General features: G+C 37.2%; 1 protein-coding gene across 3 annotated transcripts in view; it reads left to right on the top strand.

Annotated features, from left to right (window-relative positions):
• ttc7b (tetratricopeptide repeat domain 7B) overlaps positions 1-21,614 on the top strand; it is a 37,501-nt gene that overhangs the window by 906 nt on the left and 14,981 nt on the right. For all 3 annotated transcript variants that reach the window (XM_082144275.1, XM_082144277.1, XM_082144276.1), the window contains exons 2-16: positions 959-1,113; positions 1,857-2,025; positions 6,744-6,877; positions 7,497-7,618; positions 11,338-11,416; positions 12,536-12,708; positions 13,967-14,030; positions 14,757-14,894; positions 15,721-15,804; positions 16,446-16,550; positions 16,699-16,816; positions 17,676-17,733; positions 17,817-17,889; positions 18,515-18,675; positions 20,708-20,824. In XM_082144275.1, the coding sequence (XP_082000401.1) occupies positions 959-1,113; positions 1,857-2,025; positions 6,744-6,877; positions 7,497-7,618; positions 11,338-11,416; positions 12,536-12,708; positions 13,967-14,030; positions 14,757-14,894; positions 15,721-15,804; positions 16,446-16,550; positions 16,699-16,816; positions 17,676-17,733; positions 17,817-17,889; positions 18,515-18,675; positions 20,708-20,824 (1,750 nt within the window). The remainder of the gene's footprint in view (positions 1-958; positions 1,114-1,856; positions 2,026-6,743; positions 6,878-7,496; positions 7,619-11,337; positions 11,417-12,535; positions 12,709-13,966; positions 14,031-14,756; positions 14,895-15,720; positions 15,805-16,445; positions 16,551-16,698; positions 16,817-17,675; positions 17,734-17,816; positions 17,890-18,514; positions 18,676-20,707; positions 20,825-21,614) is intronic.

The raw sequence follows: 21,614 nt of genomic DNA, 5'->3' as shown, positions 1-21,614 counted from the left end.
CTAAAATAAGTGAGGGATTGCTTAAGGGAAGGTTTCACAAAAAGAACATTTTACAATATCATTTGTGAACATCTGTAAGATGTTTTGGACTGGGTAAAATTTAGAAATGAATGAAGATTGTCCTAAAGGTTGGTTTAATATCTATAATGAATCTACATTCATACTATTCACAGCAATTGCCTGTTGCCATCTTTACATTTAGCCCTGTTCATTAAAAGGTATTAATGAGCATTATTACATGCACAAGATGTGCATGTAAGGCAGCAGATTAAACCACATGTGATTATCCTCAGAGCCTTGTAAGAATGTGGTCAGGTCCAAGACGGGATTATATCTGGGCTTTATGTAATGCTATTTTCACAATCAGTGTTTGTTTTTTGACCTTACTCTGTTGATATAGTGCAGGTGACATCTCCACGGTTACTGTTTCAGTCAGAAGAGAAAGATGAAAGGGATAATTCACCCAAAAATAAAATGTCTTCCACGCTTGAGCTCGCTGACAGTCTTTATGATAAAATAGCCCATAAAGTTCGGACAATGTCATGTGACAAATTTCTTCAGTATAGTCCTGAGATCCGTTCTTCATACCTCGCTTAATACATCTGAGATGATTTAACAGATGCCAGATCTTCTAATCGTGATAACTGTTTTTTCAAACGAATTTGCGTATTTGATTAAAATATCTGGATTAAGCTGTCTGAGATTACTGCACATTCCTGTGTTCATTGGAAAAGGCAGATATATCGATACTCGAAACCATGATCACCAATGCAGCGATTGGCTGGCGGTAAGAGAGCAACGTAATGACATCATATTAAAAAAAGAATATCACACACTTAATGAAAAACTTGAATTTTCTGGACCTTTATAAGGGAACAGCCAGACGACCATTGGCCTTCCGTTTTTTGCTTATTTGAGTGAATTCAGGTGCAGGACTGAACCTCTGCCTCTCTTGTAGATGATCTCGGGGAACTTCTGCTGGGGGAGGCCAAACTCCAGCAGTACCTCAAGGAAAACCCCATTAAGCAGGGAACCAGTCCCCGCGGGCCCCGGCCCCGCCTCCAGGAGGTGCGGAAACACATGACGGCTGCTCTTGATCGGGGGAACTTAAAGGTAAGCCTGAACTGTCAGAACAATTTTTTTTACTTGGAAATAAAATTAAATATATTTCAGGTAGTTTGTTAAAGAATACATTTTTTTATTTAGTGATGTACTAAAATAACTCAAACTGAAATATAAAAAAAAATTAAAACTACAGTATTCAACATTTGAAGTGGATCAGAAAAGTTCATCAAAGTTGTCCTAAGACAAGAACAGGTAATGTTCAAATTGTTCAAGGTTTTGCCACTTCAAATGTTGACTACTGTATATAGATGTATTTAAATAAAATCGAAAACTAATAAAAATGACAACACAATAAAATTACTAAAACTTAAATTCAAATGGAAATGGAAATGACAAAAATCAAAGTGAAATTTGTATTTATTTAATGTATTTCAATGTATTTAATTTATTCTTGTTCTGTATCTAAAAATGTGAGGTGATTGTGGAGCTATATTTTACTTTTTTATTATAAATAAATAAAATTATAAAGAAATTATAAATAAAAACCTGCTGCTATAGCTTAAATTAAGTGCAATCAACTTGGCTGTATAAGTCATTTCAACTTAAATTATATTCAACTGAATTTGAAAAAATGGGTTGTTATAGAACTAATAAATTGTTATTTTGAACTTATCTTGTTATTTTAAACTAAAGTTAAAGTAATGTAAAAACAATCTGATCATATATTTTTTTTTTACAGTGACTGAGTGTACTATAATGTGGCGGTGTGTGTATTTGTCTTTCTTTCCCAGCCTGAATACATGCAGGAGGCCAGTCTGATCATGGCTAAGCTGTGCTATGTGGAGGCTGATTACAGGGAAGCGCTGAATCAGTACGGCCGTGTGAATCTGGATGAGATGCAGCTGGTGGGAGCTCCAGTGTACAGACTCTCCATGATCGCAGAGGCCTATGCCACCAAAGGTAAATAATCAGTGTAGAAACTCAGAAATCACAGTGTTTTCTGTTTAGAGCTGCGGGTCTGTTACATAGCTGACATTCCATCAGTGTGAAAGCATCATACGCTGCTTATGTATGCGCTGTGAAACAGACATGTAACTTGCTTTGGTCTAACCACAACCGACTCTTTCTGCAATCAAGTACATATTTCTGTCCTCACTAAAGGCAAACTGCTGCACAAACAAAACAACAAAATCACAGGCAATCACAGGAGTAAGATACTTGATACGAAGTGGATTTTTTGTAGTGGACCAGTGAGATTTCAATATACATACAGGATAAATTCTATAGATGTTCAAAGATTTCTTTTAAAAAGAAATTAATACTCTTATTCAGCCAGGACAAATTAATTGATCAAATGTAACATTTATAATGTTACAAAAAAAATTAACAATGTATCATTGTTTCCACAAAAATATTAAGCTACACAGCTGTTTTCTAAATTGATACGATAGTAATAATAACTGTTTCTTGAGCAGCAAATTAGCATATTAGAATGATTCCTGAGGGATCATGTGACAGTCAAGACTAGCGTAATGGCTGCATTACATTTTTATTGTGTATATGTGCTAAAAAAAAATTTTTTTCAATGTTTAGGAGTGCATACACTAACGTTCAAAAGTTTGGGGTCGGTAAGATTTTTAGAAATATTTAAAAAATAAGTCTCATATGCTCTTCAAGATTGCATTTATTTGACCAAGAATACAGTATGACTGTTGAAAATTCAGCTTTGCCATCAGAGGGATAAATTACATTTAGAAAAATATTCAAATAGAAATCAGTTCATTTAAATTGTAATAATATTTCACAATATTGATGTTTTTACTGTATTTTTGATTAAATAATTTCAGCCTTATTGCGCAGACAGATCAGTGTAGAGATGGTATCCTGCGGTTCACATTTTGACCTTTGGGTGGCAGCATTGATTTAATATGTGGTGCTCTGCAGAGAAAAGTGTTTGCAACTAAATCCTTTGCACTGAACACACACACACTTTTAATTCCGAGCACAGTGAATGTGTTTGCCAAGACCGCAGCATGAGGTCTTTGATTAGAGTTCTGACAGATCGGCGGTACTGTGGGGCTCTGGGGGAAAAAACTGCAGGGTGGCACAGAGCCTGTCTCATCCAGTCATCTCATAGCGTCTCTGTGACTGACAACTGCCTTTACAGGGGGGAAGCTTCCTCCTTTGACCCTAATCATCCATCACGCCCCAGCTACCACACACGAACACACGTGTGTGTCATCTTTCTGCCGGTTCCTGCCTTGTCTCATGTGTATATTAAACCCTCATCCTGAATTTAAAAAAACCTCTCTGTTGCCGCCGTGAGCTGCTTGTCACAGCCTGTCCTGAGGCGTCAGTTTTTACTGTGGCCGTTAAGAGCCTGATCACGGTAATGGGGCTTGTCTTGGATCTGGCTAGTATAACGGGCCTTTAAACCTCTAAGAAGACCGATATGTGTGTGTTTAGAGGAACACAGCAATTGAGAGGAATAGATTTCGGATGATTTTTTTATCTGTATCAGAACAGAAGTCAATGTGCCTTTTCCAGACCTTGTCTGGTCTCCAGTGTAGCAGGTCTATATAAGGTAAAGGGATTTACAGCATGTACACACATTTTTCTCTCTCTCTCTCTCTCTCTCTCTCTCTCTCTCTCTCTCTCTCTCTCTCTCTCTCTCTCTCTCTCTCTCTCTCATTCAATTTTTTTCTCTCCCCTTTTTCTCTTTGGGCATCAGTGTGGAACAACAAGACCATAGAAAATCCCTCTGCCCACATTTGTAATGAAATATAACTTTTCTTTAAAGCTAGAGTGTGTAATTTTGTGCCCACATGATAGTGGTTCTTCAACTATATTGCACCAAGGTCCCCTTTGTCCATAACAATATAAAAAAATCCCCAGCCCTAGTTTTGTTCTCAAAACTTGTTTCAATGTATAGTCACTCCTAGCAATAGATAATTACATTTCAGGATTCCTATTTCTACACAATAATATATTTTAGAGCTTGGTATAACTAGTAAAATGTTTTTTTTTTTAATTGACATAACTTTTTCAGGTCTAGAAATCTCATTTTATGGGCCATAATTTGTTATTTGCTAGTAGAGGGACATACTACTTTTAAAGAGCATTTTATTGGATAATAATTGGACACTTAGCGGCCATTTAATGCAAGATTAATCAATATTTTTGGTTGGTTTTCTTGATAGAGAAAATTTTTACATTTTAAATGTATATATCAGCAAAAAAAACAAAAACATTATTAATTATAATAATGTTTAGGATTACATACACTACCGATCAAATGTTTGTGGTCAATAAGAAGTCTCTTATGCACATCAAAGCTGCATTTATTTGAACAAAAATACAGTAAAAACAGTAATATTGTGAAACAATATTACAATTTACAATAATTTTCTATTTTGAAAAATGTAATTTATTCCTGTAATGGCAAAGCTGAATTTTCAGCATCATTACTCCAGTCATCAGTGTCACATGATCCTTCAGAAATCATTCTAATATGCGGATATGTCACTCAAGATACATTTATTATTATTATCAATGTTAAAAACTGTGATATTTTTTTCAGGATTTTTTGATAAATGTAAAGAACAGCATTAATTTGAAATATAATTTTATGTGACCGTAAAGACTTACACATTGTTACTGTAACAATGTGAAAGTCTTTACTGTCACATTTGATCAGTATTCATTTATAAAAAAAGAAGAAAAAAAAGAATGACCCCAAACTTTTCAACAGTAGTGCAGATGCCTTAAACCTTTAACTAATATTTTATGTCCACTCTTGTTCTCTTCCTGTCTTACTGAGACTTCACAGTCAGTGCACTTTTAATCAGGATCTCATCATTACCTTCTCGCTCGTGATGGATTATTTGGCTCCGTTTTCATTTTGGAATCATTTTGTGACTCAGTACCAGACCGTTTTCTTCATCCTGTGATATCCGTTTATAAGTCGATATCTATTATTGAAGCAGTTTGACAAGTAGTTTGGAGGGCTACAGTTTCTGTTTCCTGTCACATTGCCAAACTGTCATGAAAACTTTATCTGCATGGAGAACCCAATACTAGCGGCAGCCAAACAAACAACTCTCACCATGTTTACCGGCCACCTGAGCGCGGGGTCCGGCCTGTTTTCACTCATGCTATGAGGGATTTAAGATGTGAATTAGGAAGTTGAAGCCAGTAGACAGAGATTGGCCACAGATTGTGTGACATCTCTAAAGAACCGTGCTTGTATCTTTACCTGGCTCTCAGCTTACCCAGACGAGGCAAGGAGATACGGCAGTGGAACAGACATCAGCTCGTGCTTAAACATTTAAAGCTTTTCTGGTTTGTCTGAGGTCTTTGATTTTCTCACACATGTATATTTCATTGTCTTACTTCCTCTGACCAGCAGCAACAAACAAACTCCACTTACATGAACGAAACATATCACGTTCAGTTTGACCTTTTCTGAATGAATATCATATCCTTAAGTTAAAGTATGGATCAAGCAATAACAGTGTATTTCATTAGTCAATTGAATTAGAATTGACATAAGCGCTGTGTGAAATTCAAGCTTTGCTTCTACATAAGTGAAATGAATACTGTGGCTCAGTAGAAATTGAATGGAACTAGGATTTTGAAAGGAATATGGTTGGATTGATGCCAGATCTCTGACTTTGGTATTTTACCAGCCTGAGGTAACTACATACTGTATCAAAAACTAAATCGATACCTCAAGCAACAAATAAACAACCTATGAAATCTAAGGACATTCAAATGTCAGCATTTTGTGATTAAATTTCAAAAGTAATCTTTAATCTTAATCTCTCTTAACACAGTTAATTTGGATGATGTGCATATAAAATAGAAATATAGACATTTATTGTTACATCTATCTAACATTATAAAAATGAATTCAATAAACAGTTGTAAATGTTTATTTAATTTGCGATTGGAAAATAAGTGAAAAAATAAATCACTAGCTACTATCAAGTATTTTTTTCTGAGTTTACTGAATGCAAAATTCTGCACAAAGCAACAAAATCACAGCCAATCACATCTATTGTTCAATGTACAGCTGTGTAGGGGGATCAGAAATAGTGAAAGTATAAATTCTATATATTATGTGTAACAACATATTATATACTTATATATAAGATACTTATAATAATAATAATATAGTTATAACATTTATTTATAACATCAATATACAACATTTTTAACATCTATTTTCTTTAAAAAAAAAAATTTTTATCTGATCTGAATAGATTATATATAATCCGATCAGAACAGTGCAGAGATGCATAATGTGATTTAGTTCATTGATAGTTCATTCCTTCATTTTACTTTTAAATGGCCCTCCTAGTTCTCCATGGTTATTATGTTGAATATGGTAAATGCGTTAGAAATCATGTTTAATCATTTATTTAATTCCTGATGGTATTGCATAATGAATGATACATTTATAGAACTGCTATGCCATATAGCCCTATCAGGGAACAAAAGTTAGCATCAATTATTGCCATTTTTCACCCATCAAATTATCTTTATTGAAATGAGCTGTCATAAGTTATAAACATCCTTCTGACAGAACAATCTGGCAGAGCGCTGGGACAGCTCTGTGTACTTTTCTTGCTGTTGGCATGTGTAAGGCATCTCATCCTTCTGCTGTTTGTTCATAGGTCTTTGTCTGGAGAAAGTGCCCATGGCGTCCCCATCACTGTCCAATCATACTGCAGGCAGAGACCAGGAGATCATCACTTGTTATGAGAAGTCTGGAGACATTGCCCTGCTCTATCTTCAGGAGGTAGAAAAGGTATTTCCAAATGTTCATTCACTACAGTTTTCACTTCTGTTTTAGCATGTCAAATGTACATACATTTAGTAGCTGAGGACAGATTTGCACAGTTCTGCTGCAGAGGGTCAGCCATCCGTGAGGCTGATCTCTTACTGTCCCACCTGTGAACTTTAAATCACAATAAAAGCCTTTTACAGGTCAAAGTTCATTCTCTTGCAGAGGAAGATTCTCTGTTGCAATAGTAGCGCACAGATTCCTCCTCCTGCACAGTGTTTAGTATTTACTGCTTGTGATTTAGCGTTGGTGGGGAAGGGAGGGAGAGTGGAGAGATGGAGAGAGAGTGAATGATGGCGAGGAGAACGGCAGAGCTTGTATTCTGCTGCAGTGTTGATGCTGCATTTTTTGGGTGCAGCCGAAGTTTTACGGTTGACCTTCATGCGTGGCGCACTCGTACCCTCCCAACCGCCGTCCTCTCTAAAGTGTTCTCCGTGTAAATATAGCAAATCTGACTCTGTGCTTCTTTTGAAGATATGGTCTGAATTAGCTGAATAACTTACAGGAAGTTTCTGGGGAAAAGAGTTTGAGCTTGTTTCAGTAATGATTGACAGTAACATTTGATGATGTGTCCTGTCTTCAGGCTCTTAGTGCTGGCATTCAGAACCGCAGTCCAAAGCCTGGCCCGGTCACACAGGAACAGGAACTTGGCTACTTCCTAGAGACTGGACTTCAGAGGGCTCATGTTATTCATTTCAAAAATGGGTGAGTGTCTGTGTGTGTGTGTGTGTGTGTCTGTGTGCGTGTGTGTGTGTGTCTGTGTGCGTGTGCGTGTGTGTGTGTGTGTGTGTGTGTGTGTGTGTGTGTGTGTGTGTGTGTGTGTGTGTGTGTCAAGTCACCTTTATTTATATAGTGCTTTTTACAATACAGATTGTATCAAAGCAGCTTCACAGTGATAACATGAAAATAATACAACAAAGTTTGTTTCTAGAAGAAAAGAAAAGCTTCTAGTGTGTGTGTGTATATTCTCAGTAACTAGGGCTGGGCGATATAACTGAAAATGATTTTCAGCCTCTTGACAATATTTAATATAGCCTATATTTTGAAATTGGTCTCAAGAATAACTATTTTGAACAAACAGCAAATTAGATTCAGATTGATTAATGTAAGAAGTAATACCATAAAAATAAAAAAATTGTGGGAAAAGGCACCCACTCTACATATATACAACAATATTTACTGAGGTATACACTTTCGTGCAATATATATATATATATATATATATATATATATATATTCAGCAAGGATGCATTAAATGGATCAAAAGTGATAGTAAAGACATTTATAATGTTACAAAAGATATATATTTAAAATAAAATGCTGTTCTATTGAACTTTATATACATCAAAAAATCCTGAAAAATATTGATCAGAACAACCATTTTCAACATTGATGATAATAAAAAGATTTCTTATAAACAAATCAGCATATTAGAATAATTTTTTAAGAATCATGTGACACTGAAGACTAGAGTAATGACAGAAAATTCTGCTTTGAATTTAGCATTTTTTAAATATATTAAAATAGAAAAGTGTTTTTATTATTGCAATAAAACAATATTGCTGTTTTACTGTATTTCTGATCAAATACATTCAGCCTTGGTGAACATGAGTTTTGAATTAAATCATTGAAACTGACAGTCTGATTATTATAACGGTTTTGCGAAACTATTTCAATGGCACATTCTTGATGAAACGTAATAGTCAAATAAAATGAAAAGCATGGTGATAATCAGTGTAGATTTATATCACCAGTAAAATCATCTCAGATAAGTTATGTATATATTGTGTATATAGAATTCAATATATCCCACAGCCCTGTCAGTTACACAGCACATTATGATTCATGGCCCATACAGGCTACCTCAGTGTCCATTCATTTATAATTCCTTCAGTTCGTACATCCCTTGTTTTCTCTCTCCACCCCTCTTTCCCTCAGACATGTGCTTCAGTGAGTGGTCTAGGAATCTGCTGAGCTTTTTGTCTGCCCACTAACTCCCCTGTCTTTGTGGCTTTTTTTTTTTTTTAAATGCTTCATTAACCCTCTGTAGTTCTCAGCCTGTGTGTGTCTGTGCGTCTCATGTTATTTATTTGTGTTCTGTTGCCACCATCTCCCCCTGCTCCACGGCCTCTGCACCATGGAGCCGTGTGTTTGACGACTACTCGTACGTATCTCTACACATTCTTCATGTAGAGTAGTGCCTTGCTTTTTTGTAGAAGCTTCACACAAAGCCAAAACCTAGTGAGCTGCCTACATAAGCAGTATTTTAAGGCAGCATAGGCACACTCTCAACATGAAGGCTGCATGAATACGCTGCAGTTTTAAGATGGCATCGTGTCTATCCTTCATGGATAAGAAAATCCCACAGTGCATTGAAACAAATGGAAAAAAACTGTCCAAGATGGTGGGCAATGCAAGAGATGTTGATTATAAATAAACGTATTTATTTAAAGGGACAGTAAAAAAAAAAATGACACTGAAGACTTATGTAATGATGCAGAAAATTCAGCTTTGCTATCACAGGAATAAATTACATTTTTAAATATATTAAAATAGAAAACTATTTAAATTACACAGTAAAACCTTATTTCATAATATTACTGTTTTTACTGTATTTTTGACCAAATAAATGCTGCCTTGGTGTGCATAATAAACTTATTTCAAAAACATAAAAAATTCTTACTGTACCCAAACTTTTGAATGGCAGTGTGCCTATAAAATAGATTAAATACAATTTTTTTTTTTTACTTAAATGACTTTACATTTGCATATGTAACTTACATTGCATTCAAGGTGCACATTTTATCAGTTCATGCACTTCCTAGGATTCAAACTGATGAACTTGGGGTTGCTAGCACCATGTTCTATTGTTTGAGCTACAGGAATGTAGATTTTTCAAATGTTACTCAACATTTTATTATTTTTTTGCGTAGTAATGTATCAAGCTTAGCAACATGCCTGATTAACATTAGCTTAGCAACATGCTAACTTTAAACTTCAGTGAAATCAATTGGGAATCGAGTCACACAGTGGCAGCAAGGCAGCTTACTATTTTTGGAGCAAAACAAATCAAACAGAGAGAGGGAAAAGAAAAGCCTTGATAGTGCTTTGATGCCCAGGTTAACTAAACATGGATGATCCCACAAGCTGATTAATCTCTGTCAGCAAAGATTTGATTTTGTTTACTCTGACAGACCCTCTGATTGCAGAGAGTAACACACCTAGTCAGGGATCTTCCTGTTGTAGGAGGGGAAGGGAAGGCATGAGAAAGCTGAAGGAGTAGGAGACAAGTTCATCCTATATTCTAATCTTTCATTCTAACCAGAGGTACACCTTTCTTTTTAGTGATTTTCAGCACTAGCGTGAAACGTGAGTTGGCCTTACACGTGCCAATTTGAACTGTTTATGAGAATGTCCATCTTTTTTTTTTATTATTGGTGCAGTGAGTGTGTGGTTGGGGAGGGATCTACCATATGGATGCAGGTGGGGCATCTGTCAGTGCTTGTAATGTATCTGTGTGAAATATGACCCCTGCAGTGGTGCATTGTGGGTAATGTATCTGTTAGGCTCATAAATGATTGAAAGCAATGTCTTTAAATCTCATGCAACATGCAGTTCTTACAGCACAACAAATGTTCAGCGCTCAGTCTGTGTGCTATAAAAACACTATAGACCGGTGTAAAGGTATTAAACTGATATCTGTTTTCATTTTATGGCTGATATTAAAATTCTATACTTTTTGACAAAAACAAACAAACAATGTGTTTGATCACACAGACATTATATATATATATATATATATACAATACTCCTATAGGTTTAAAATCAGATAAAAAGGTGACTGTTTTTGAACTGATGTTTGACACTTTTATTTGTTAATTCTTTTTCTCTGTATCCTGCTCACTCTCATCACTGTTTTGACACTTCTGTCTCTCTCAACACAACTTCTGTACTGCGTCTCCCTGTATTCACGTGAACCTCTGCAAGCTATATTCTCTGTTCTTTTCACACACGTCCATTCATGGTTTGTGTGTTTTCATGTGCTGTCAGTTTGTGGGAATAGGAGTCTGATGAGGATATTGACCCCAGTCATTGACAGGCTCTAACTCATTCACAGCTTGTGCAGAGTTCAAACAGGTGTTAATTGTGACCGTATCAAGAACTACTGTAATTTATGTGCTCCCTGTTATATTCCTGTCCACAGATAAGTGACCGCTTTAGTCTGACGACTTGATGTTAGAGCTCATTAAATCATGGCAGTGGTCTGATTTGCCCTGAGGGTGTCTGTCCGTGTGTTTCCATGTGTTTGTGTATGAATTTTGTACTGAGTTGATGTGAAATTTGGTGATGTCAGCTGTCAGGTTTCTTCAGCTCTCTAGGGGTGATTAATGTTTCGCTTTTCTCTCTATTTCCCGGTGCTGCAGTAACCTGACCCATGGTGTCGGCCGCTTCCGAGAGATTCTCAGAGCCATTGAGACCAGAACCACTCAGAACCTGCGAATGGTGAGTTGTGTGCGTTTATGGCTTCATCTTGTTGCCTTTATCTAGAACAGTAGTTGTCTTAACTGCCAAATTCTTCTTATTTTCTAACTTAAGAAAAAAGATACGAATATTTTGTATTCCCAAAAACTTTTCTTAAGAATGTTCTTATCTTTTTTTCCTTAAGATTGTTCCTAAGATCAAATTTAAGAAGTATTCATATTCATAAAAAAAGCACCCAAAAGAGCATCTGCATCTTGAGACGGGCTCTTTTAAAATAATGATTTTTAACTTGAGGTGGCGCAATTAAAACACAACACAGAATGATTAACTCCCGTCAAGCCAGTCGTGACGAAAATAGTTCGCTTATCATAACTACGGTAATCTGCAGGTAGTGCAAAAAGTCAAGCTTTGATGTGTTTTTCATTCAGCGAGTCTTCAGCATTACCCGCCTTTCAGTTTAATAACAAATAACACCTTTCATTTTCTTCTTAAGTAAAAAAAACTAAGATGTTAATAACATATTTCTTCTCAATAACATATTTTAGATAAATATTATAAATAATACATAAATTAGAAAAAATATTTATTCATTATAGAAAAGTCTAGAAATTACAGTTATAAACACTTTATTACACTATTACACTATATACAATTTTTAGTGCTCAATACACACAGTTCAGTAATTTACTGGAGTGACAACCGCATTCTATAACCAAATTAACTCCTGAAATATGCAGGTAATGACAATCGCATTTACAAGAAATGATATGCAGTGTGTACAGAACCGAACTGAACAATTGGTTGTTAATGTTCATAATAAGTGGACATGGCAACACATCAAGTGCGCGGTGTGCGAAGATATTATAGCGGGTACCAAACATGCGACACGGCAGAATGTTGCTGTGGTTACCGTGCTATCAATCATCACAATTTTGGGAGCGAGTCGGTTTCCCTACACACACAGAACGATAATTTAGGGGATTCACTCATGTATTTAAATACAGTTGTCACTCCTGAAACTTTACAGTTTGTATGTGGCCTCTACATCATCTTGGAAGTTTGCTTCGGCACCGTATGGGCCCCCAACCCCCTGGTTGAGAACTACTCTGAAGGTATATGTTTATGTGTGTTTGTGTTTAGACTATTGCCAGGCAGCTTGCAGAGATCCTGCTGAGGGGCATGTGTGAACAGAGTTACTGGAACCCCCTTGAAGACCCCCCTAACCACTCCCCACTGGACGATCCGCTCAGACACAACCCACACATAAAGGACTACGCCCTCAGCCGCCGTCCACGCATCTACTCAGGAGAGAAGTAGGACATATCTCCAGCTCTCCTAGATCGTGCCGCTCTCTTCCCATTTGTATAGTGGCATGTCTAAAGCCCGAAGTATACTTAAGTTGTGTAACGCAAACACTTATGCCCGGTTTCACAGGCAAGGCTAATGCCTAGTCCCAGACTAAAATGGATGTTTGAGCTGTCTAAACTGAAAGAAACGTGCACTGACGTATCTTAAAATATATCAGTGCCATTGTTTTGTCTCAGGATGCACACTAGTAATGTAATGTTATTTTCTAAGGCACATTTATTAAGCCCAGTTCTTGCTTAATCTAAGCCTTGTCTGAGAAACCAGGCCTTAAAGGGTTAGTTCACCCAAAAATGAAAATTCTGTCAGTAATTACTCACCCTCATGTTGTTCCAACCCCGTAAGACTTTCGTTCATCTTCGGAACACAAATTAAGATATTTTTGATGAAATCTGAGTGCTGGATCACTCCTCCACAGGCTTAAGGACACTATAACTTGCTGGCCCAGAAAATGTATTAAAGACATTGTTAATATAGTCCAATCTTAAGTTTATAAAGCGACCAGAATACTTTTTGTGCGCAAAAACAAACAAAAATAACGACTTTATTCCACTTTTCATTTCCTTCTCTCTGGGCCTCGAGTCTTTTCACGCAGTGTTTAAGCGTAGCGCGTCTGTGTTGCACGTCACCATGTAGGCTCACTATTGGGCGACGCTAGTCATGTGTGTGATACGTGGTGACGTACAACACAGACGCGCTATGCTATTACACTACGTGAAAAGACTCAAGGCCCAGAGAGAAGGAAATGAAAAGTGGAATAAAGTCGTTATTTTTGTTTGTTTTTGCGCACAAAAAGTAGTCTCGTCACCACCTTTCAGAGCTTAAAAGCCAAAATGACAAAAATACACAACAAAATGTCTAAAACTTCAACTAATTTTGACATTAAAACACAACACAAAACACATAAAAACAAAAGCTAATTTAAAAAATACTATTTGAATAATTAAAAAAAAAACACAGGGTTTGTTGCGATTTGGCAGCAATTTGGCTCGGCTTTTTCTCGTTTAGTGTGGACAGACCCATTAGATATCTTGCTCTTGTTGCATCTCGCCAGGTTAGGACAATTTTCTGCTTTTATTTTTATGATGTAGTATAAAAAATGGTAAAAATGAAATGATCAGAATTCTGGTAGTTTGTTTCTTGTTACTGTATTCATGATGTCATGGATAGAAAAGTTTGTGATATAGCCTTTATTTCTCTGTCTAGTTTGTTTTGTCCGCAGGAGAACACAGAGGAGGCCTTACTTTTGTTGTTAATCAGTGAGTCCATGGTGAGTAGCAGTAAAACTCCTGTGAACTTCTGAACTGCTGTTTTGTGACCACCAGCATTGGAGCTAGCACATGTCGCTGCAGGTTTTTTAGCATAGAATGGCCATCATAATAGCACTGAAAGCAGAGCTGGAGAATCAGAGCTTTAGCTTTAACTTTAACTCAGCAGATTTAAACCATTAGCTCTCTTGCTCATGTGGCTTTTCTTTAATTTTCTTTAAACTGATTGCCCAACAGCCCAGGGAGTGTCTGTGTTCAGTTATAATGTGTTTTTACTTAGGCACAATGTGATCAAGCAGTGTTTTATTTCATAGAAATATTTACTTAACTACTGCAGTGACCTATAAGGAAATAAGCTGTCTAATATTATCAGTAGCATCTATTATCAATAGTTCTGGTATACGCTACTGTTCAAAAGTTTGGGATCATTTTTTATGACAGAAAGAAATTAATGTTTTTATTGATTAAGGAAGCATTATATTAATAAAAAGTTACAGTAAAGACATAACGTTACAGAAGATTTCAAATATCTATAAAAAATCCTGAAAAAATTGATCACGTTACTGTCATTTATATATATCAGTATCTCTGGTTTTACTGTATTTTGATCAAATACATGCAGCCTTGGTGAGCATAAGAGACTTCTCTTAAAAAATCTTCCCAACCCCAAACATTTGAACGGTAGTGTGGTGTGTGAATGAGTATATTAACTTCTGTATTTATCGTAGGCTAACAGAGACGCCGTATTGAGTCGAATCCCTGAACACAATAATGACCGAATCATCAGCCTCCAGAGCGCCTCGCTGGTGTACGACCTGCTGACCATCGCGCTTGGCCGTCGCGGACAATATGAGATGCTCTCAGAGGTGAGGTCCTGCCCACACTCATCGCTATGGGAACGTTCAGGAATACTCCCTCAGCGGGACGAGTTAAACCACCTGGTGTGGTTGCTGTGGTAACGAGACCAGACATGTACTCTAGACTGCACTCTCTCTGTGTGTGTCTGTGACTGGTCTAGAGGTTATGCACAACATTTATTTGTGTTTGTGAGCATATAACAAGCCAGAATGCAGTCTGCATGTCACAGTTTTGTTCAAATCTTTAAGTATTCAGCGTTATTTATAACTTTCTACTAAGTTTCATATTAAACCATGGACAAACCTGAAATGTTTGTTTTCAGAAGCCTAGCCTATTTAGGACAGAACAGGCAGATGAAAAAAAACACTTTTGGTGTGTATGTGTGTGTGTGTGTTTTGTATTGTGATGTTCTCATTAGTGTACCTGGGCATCATTTTCTGTTCCATCTCCATCTGTTGATCATGCTGTTGTTGCTAATGTTAGACTCAGCATAACTTTTGCTGTGTCTTTTATATTCAAGGATTTCGCGGTTGTGCAATCGCAGGGCCCCAGGAGCCGGCCAGATTTATTGTGTGCCCTCTGCAGGGTCATGTGTGTTTGTGTAGATGTTTGTTATATAGATCTAATTGTTCAATGAATTGCTTTCTGCTAAGCTGCTAGTGTGATTAACTGTAAAGCCTCAGAGACACACTGAAAAGCCTGTGGCACCCTGGGTAATCTACAGCGGGAGACATGGCCTGGCTCTGTGTTTGACCTTTGTGTGTGTATCTGGTAGGGTCATAATTTTTGTTCTCAACTCTTATCTGAGGTTATCTTAATGTGTTCTCTCCACAGTGTCTCGAAAGAGCCATGAAGTTTGCCTTTGAGGAGTTTCATCTCTGGTTTCAGCTCGCTCTCTCCCTGATGGCCGCTGGGAAGGTTAGTGTTCCATTTTACAACTCCTATGTACCCCAAAGTTTCCATGGTCATGCAAAAACCTGGAAATATCAGGCAATTGTGAAGTTGTGATTTCAAGGCCTATAAAAATAATGAAAATTGATAATGATGAAAATGAATGAACATTTATTTTATATAGATTTAAAATATCGACAGGGCTCTTATTTGGAGAGCTGGTATATATTGTGATGATCCATGCTGTACTCACGGACGAAATCTTTGGACATATATATATTTTTTTATCGTATATATACTTCCGGCATTTCCGACACCAGTGTTGACGTTATCTCTGTGTGTCACGTTAAGAGTGATGCAAAAGACTATTTAAAATCTGAGCAGCCAGAGCGTCCAGACTGAGACACATCTGTAAAGGTCTGATTGGAATCGCATTTCAAACCACCTCCAAATGTGGTTTGAAAAAGATTTGGGGAAAAAAACTGAATTTATGGTTGTTGTTTTTTTTTAACTCATCTGGATAAATTCTGGATATACAAAAAATATGAAAAAAATATTTTTGCTAGTAGTCTGAACATATCCTTATATACTATTTATAAAATATTTCTAATACTTCGCTAGAAATTACTTTTTATCAGTGCAATCTCTGTGTTTGTGTGTGTGTGTAGTCGGCTCGAGCAGTGAAGGTGCTGAAGGAGTGTATAAGACTGAAGCCAGACGATCCCACCATCCCTCTGCTGGCCGTCAAGCTGTGTATTGGAAACCTGCACTGGGTAATGAAAGCGGAATCATGGGAAATATGCACAGGCTCAACTGGAGAGCTGACACTGACCTGTTTATGACTCTGTAAATCCATTACTGTTAGACCGGCCATGAACAGTGAGATGGTGATGACATGGGGTGTGTATTTGTGTGTTTTAGCTGGAAGAAGGTGAGCGCTTCGCTAAAATAGTGATTGATATGGGTGAGAAGGCTGCTGAATTCAGGGCCAAAGGCTATCTAGCTATTGGTCTCGTCTACAGTCTGAAAGCCACAGATGGTGAGCAAACCTGCACAAGGACACAGTGCATATACCATTTCTATACCCTTATACAACTGTAATATTTACTGTATCCTCTATAACACACTCTATACATTTTTTATAATCCATTTATAATACTTTACATGTATCTTCTCTTTAATCTTTTTAGAATGTTCTCTGCCCTCTGTAATACACTATATACTCTCTATAACACAATACACTTTCTATAATCCTTTATAAGGGTTGATATATTAAATGAATGAAACCAGATTCAGTTTGTCGTTCTGTAAGATTTAAGATTCTGATTTTGCATGTTTTTTTAATAAAAAATAAATTATTGAGGCAAGAAATAAAAAAGTTCTTAATTTTGTGTGTGTGTATGTGTTATAAATTAGGCTCTAATTCTTTTTTTATATATATAATTAGAATATGTGCCCGTGCCACAAACTTCTAAGCTCCCTGTCTGCAGTGATTTATAATTTTCCCTTTCTCTGTTCTTATATAACACACTCTTTAAGCACTCTGTACCTCTCTGTAATGCCTTTTGTAATGGTTTATGCTTTCTCTACATTCTATTACCTGCACTATACCCTCTCTATAATCCATTTATACTTTATAACCCATTTCTTTTCTTATATAACACACTCTGTACCTCTCTGTAATGACAATTACATAATTTATAATGGTCTCGACATTTTCTCTTTATAATCACTCCATAATGATCTACACATTATCTATTCCCTCTATTACACACTTTATAATCCCTTGATACCCTTTCTCTTACATTTAGGAATCTGAAACCTTACAGTTTTCTCTTAGTTTCCTGCTTTATCTTATGCTTGCCATCTTCTCACATCTCTGTCACCTGTCTTTACAGCATCTCTTCGAGGAATGCAGGAAGAGTATCAGAAAAAAGCACTGAGCGCTTTCCAGAGGTGATTTTCAGACTGTCCTAAATTTCTCTCTCACTCTCTCTCTCTCTCCCACTGATGAAACACTCTGTTTCTCTCTCTCTCAGAGCACAGAGTCTGTCCCCCACTGATCATCTGGCTGTTTTCTACCTGGCACTGCAACTGGCTGTATCTCGACAGGTAGGAGAATCAACATCTGCTTCTTACACACAGGTAGTGAGAATTAAAACATCTCAACATTCAGATGATGGTACACGATACATTTCTCCTCCAGTTTGCTTTTGATACCTTGGTGACTAAGCATTTGCCATATGGCTAATTTCAACTGCTTCAAGCCACACATGGGCAATATAGCCAAAAATATTATTACATGTGTGTTTTTTTTCTATATCATTCAATATTGATATTTATCACAATATTCATTAATGATCCATTAATGATGAAGAACACACACTACACAAGTTTGTTAGAACATTAAAGAATGTAAGAAAAAGATATAGGGCCCCAATTAAATCTTCTTTTTTTTTCTTTTTTTTAGACCTGTTAGTCTACATGTAGGCTAAATTACTCAAAGTTTATTATCAAAATTGTGGTTTTATTTTTTCAATAAATATCATTATTGATTTATCTCCCAACCCTAGCCACATCTCACTCTTCAAGTTCTTACCTTAGGAAGATTGTTTTGTCCTTATTTCCCTGTCAGTCTCTCTCTCAAATGTCAGTCTATAATTTTTTCGTCTCATTTCTCTCTCACCCTGTTTTAAACAATCATCTAATAAAAGCGTCTCTTGTGTGTGTATGTCAGATTCCAGAAGCTCTCGGTTATGTTCGCCAGGCGTTACAGCTGCAGGGCGATGATGTTCATTCACTGCACCTGCTGGCCTTGCTGCTGTCAGCTCAGAAACACTACCACGATGCTCTCAACATCATCGAGATGGCCCTCAGTGAATACCCTGAGAACTTCATGTGAGTCCAACACACTCACAATCACTGTCACACTTTTACTAACCTCTCAAACTTATAGTTGAATGTAGCCTTGTTTTTTGACTGCACTGAGTTGATACAGTTGTCAGCAGCCAATCCGAGAAAGGGCCTTCTTGGATAAGAGAACCAATCAGATTATTCCATGCTTTTTTGCACAGCATTTGTAAAGCCTTACACACACACATGAACACACAGCAGCAGGCAGTGTTTAGACATTTAGAGGCATGCCACAATGCCCACTCTAATGAGAATGTTTGTGTTCGCTGTAGCAGCTGGGATAGATGGGTACATATCTGCTGCTGGCATCTTCAATTAGACGAGTTAGAAGCATGCGTGTGTGTGCTGGATGTTTGGAGCACTGGGCAGTCCCCACGCAAATTCCCTTCACATTCGATTTGATCAGAGTTCCCTCCATCTCTGAGTTTATGTGTGTGTGTGTGTGTGTGTGTGTGTGTGTGTGTGTGTGTGTGTGTGTGTTGTCATTCTTCCGGCTGTGTGCTTCAGCCACTTACATAATAGAAAGGGAAAAAAAAATCCTCCAATCATATGGCCCTCTTTTTCAACCTGTTTTTCCCTGAAGGGTTTTGGTGTTGTGTGTATGTGTTTATCCAGTTTGTGTGTGTGTTTTTCCATACATTTTGCTTCATTGCGTTGAATGGAAATGCACCAGAACATCCAGCCCACCTTATTCCACACACACAGACACATGCGACAAGATTAATTCAGTGCTTGTGTGGGCGTCCTAGCGGTGTAGCGTGCAAATACAGCAGAGATGAAACAGCGGCTGATGAGAATGTGCCTTCAGCGCTTTGAATTGGCTGAACTCATATCAGCGTGGCCTTCAGAGACCGCAGCACATGTATGAAGCTCAAACTGATCTCGGTTCAGGCTCCAACGACAACGAACTGTTGAAGATCAACCTCGATATATGGTATCTGCTTCACTCTCTCACACACACACACACACACACACCAGCTGGATCTCCTCACACGCTGCCATATCTGATTATAGAAATGCCCCTCTGCTCTCTCGATGGTGGGATGTTCAGTCCGTGCAAGCAGAAATACTATCTGCAGAAATGTGTGTGAAATACAGGTGTTACCAGGGGTTTCTGTGTGCACTCATTAGCAGAGATTTGCAACTCTAGACAGGATACAATACACCCCAAACTCCCATACATACACACACACACACATATATAATATATACAACACAGCACTCAATATAACACAAATACATCATTTGGATTATTGGATATATATTGTTTTATATTGGATATAAAATTTTGCATTTCTCCTATTTTTATGTTTAGATTATCTAGCTGTCATCTAATTCTTCCAACTGTTTTCTAATTTAAAATGTAATTTATTCCTGTGGTGGCAAAGTTTAATTTTGAGCAGTCATTACTCCCGTCTTCAGTGTCACATGATCCCTCTGTGATAAATAGACACTTCAAAAGAACAGGATTTTTTAATAGAAATCTTTCAAACAGTCAGTTTAATGCATTCTTGCTAAATAAAAGTATTTATAAAAAAAAAAAAAAATCTTACTTATTTGAACAGTAGTGTACTGTACTTTTAATTTTGTGATGCCTAAATTAAATTTAAGCATTTCAAATGATTTTAATCTTTTAATGTTTTATTTTGAATGTATTTAGACAAAATTGTGTACAATGTTAAAATCGGCTATTTATGGACTAACAAATCAGAATTGATTTCTCTATACTGTACACACTATTCATTATCTAGATTTTTTCCCTTATTGTTCAGATTTTTTTATCATTGAGAAATCTATTGATCTGCTCTGTTGATATTTTTTTTAAGTAATCCCAGCAGAAAGGGCAGAATCATTTTGAGCTTGATTAAAGTTTTGCATTTAATATGGCTTTCAGAGGAGATTAAGCTGATTAGTCTTTATCTATGTTCAATAAACTCAGCTCCTCTCTGTTTATTAAACACTTTCAGATGGAAGGAGAGTGAATATAAACTTTTTTTTTTTTTTTTTGTCTCTGTAGTCTTTTATTTACAAAGGTGAAGTTGGAGACGTTGTGTAGAGGCCCAGAGGAGGCGTTGCTCTCCTGCAAACGCATGCTGCAGATTTGGAAATCCTGTTACAACCTCACCAACCCCAGGTACACACACACCCTTTCTCTCTCTCTCTCTCTCTCTCTCTCTCTCTCTCTCTCTCTCTCTCTCTCTCTCTCTCTCTCTCTCCAGCTGTTGACACATGAATGCTAGAAGCTCAAGTGTCTGCAATCACCATCACACATAAGACAGCACAGCATGTATCGCTGACTGTGAGGAGCTAACCACTCCTTCATTAAAAATAAATAAAAGCACAGCTCGTACCAGTGCTGCATACTATGATTCAGTCCTTCTTTCTCTCAATCGCTCTCTCATTCTAATGGCTGAAATACCAACCCCTTGCTGTCAGAACACTCCAGCTCTTCCTGTCAAACTGTCCTGAACTCCGTACCTGGTGACAATCCACTGGAGACCAATTAGTGTCCGGACACAGTAACCAAACTCTGCCACTGCCACATATTAAGAGGCCCTCCCTCCAAACCCTGGGTAGCGCCACTGTGTCAGGACCACTTGAGCTCTTCCACCCTTAACCTCACCGCTAATACATGCTCATAGTCATCCTCGAACACCAAACAGTTGCTACTCCATCAGAGGTTGTTGGGCGCCCTACAGAGACTGTATGATGAGGAGGAGGAAGAGATGTGTAGTGAAACTTCAGTAAAACTTGGTTCGTTCTGTATTGTCTGTAGTGTAGCGACGTATGAAGCACAGCTCACATGGAAGTCACTTTCAAACCAAACAGCTTTCTTTTTATCAACACTGTGAATTTGCATAACCAACTTGAACTCATTGCTGATCATGTGGATTCCTATCGACTGGATTAAGTGAAAATTCGCC

The sequence above is a fragment of the Leuciscus leuciscus genome (assembly GCF_965113295.1).
Source record: "Leuciscus leuciscus genome assembly, chromosome: 17".
NCBI lineage: Eukaryota > Metazoa > Chordata > Actinopteri > Cypriniformes > Leuciscidae > Leuciscus > Leuciscus leuciscus.
Note: the sequence above shows the minus strand (reverse complement) of the source record. Positions and strands in the feature narration are given on the sequence as shown.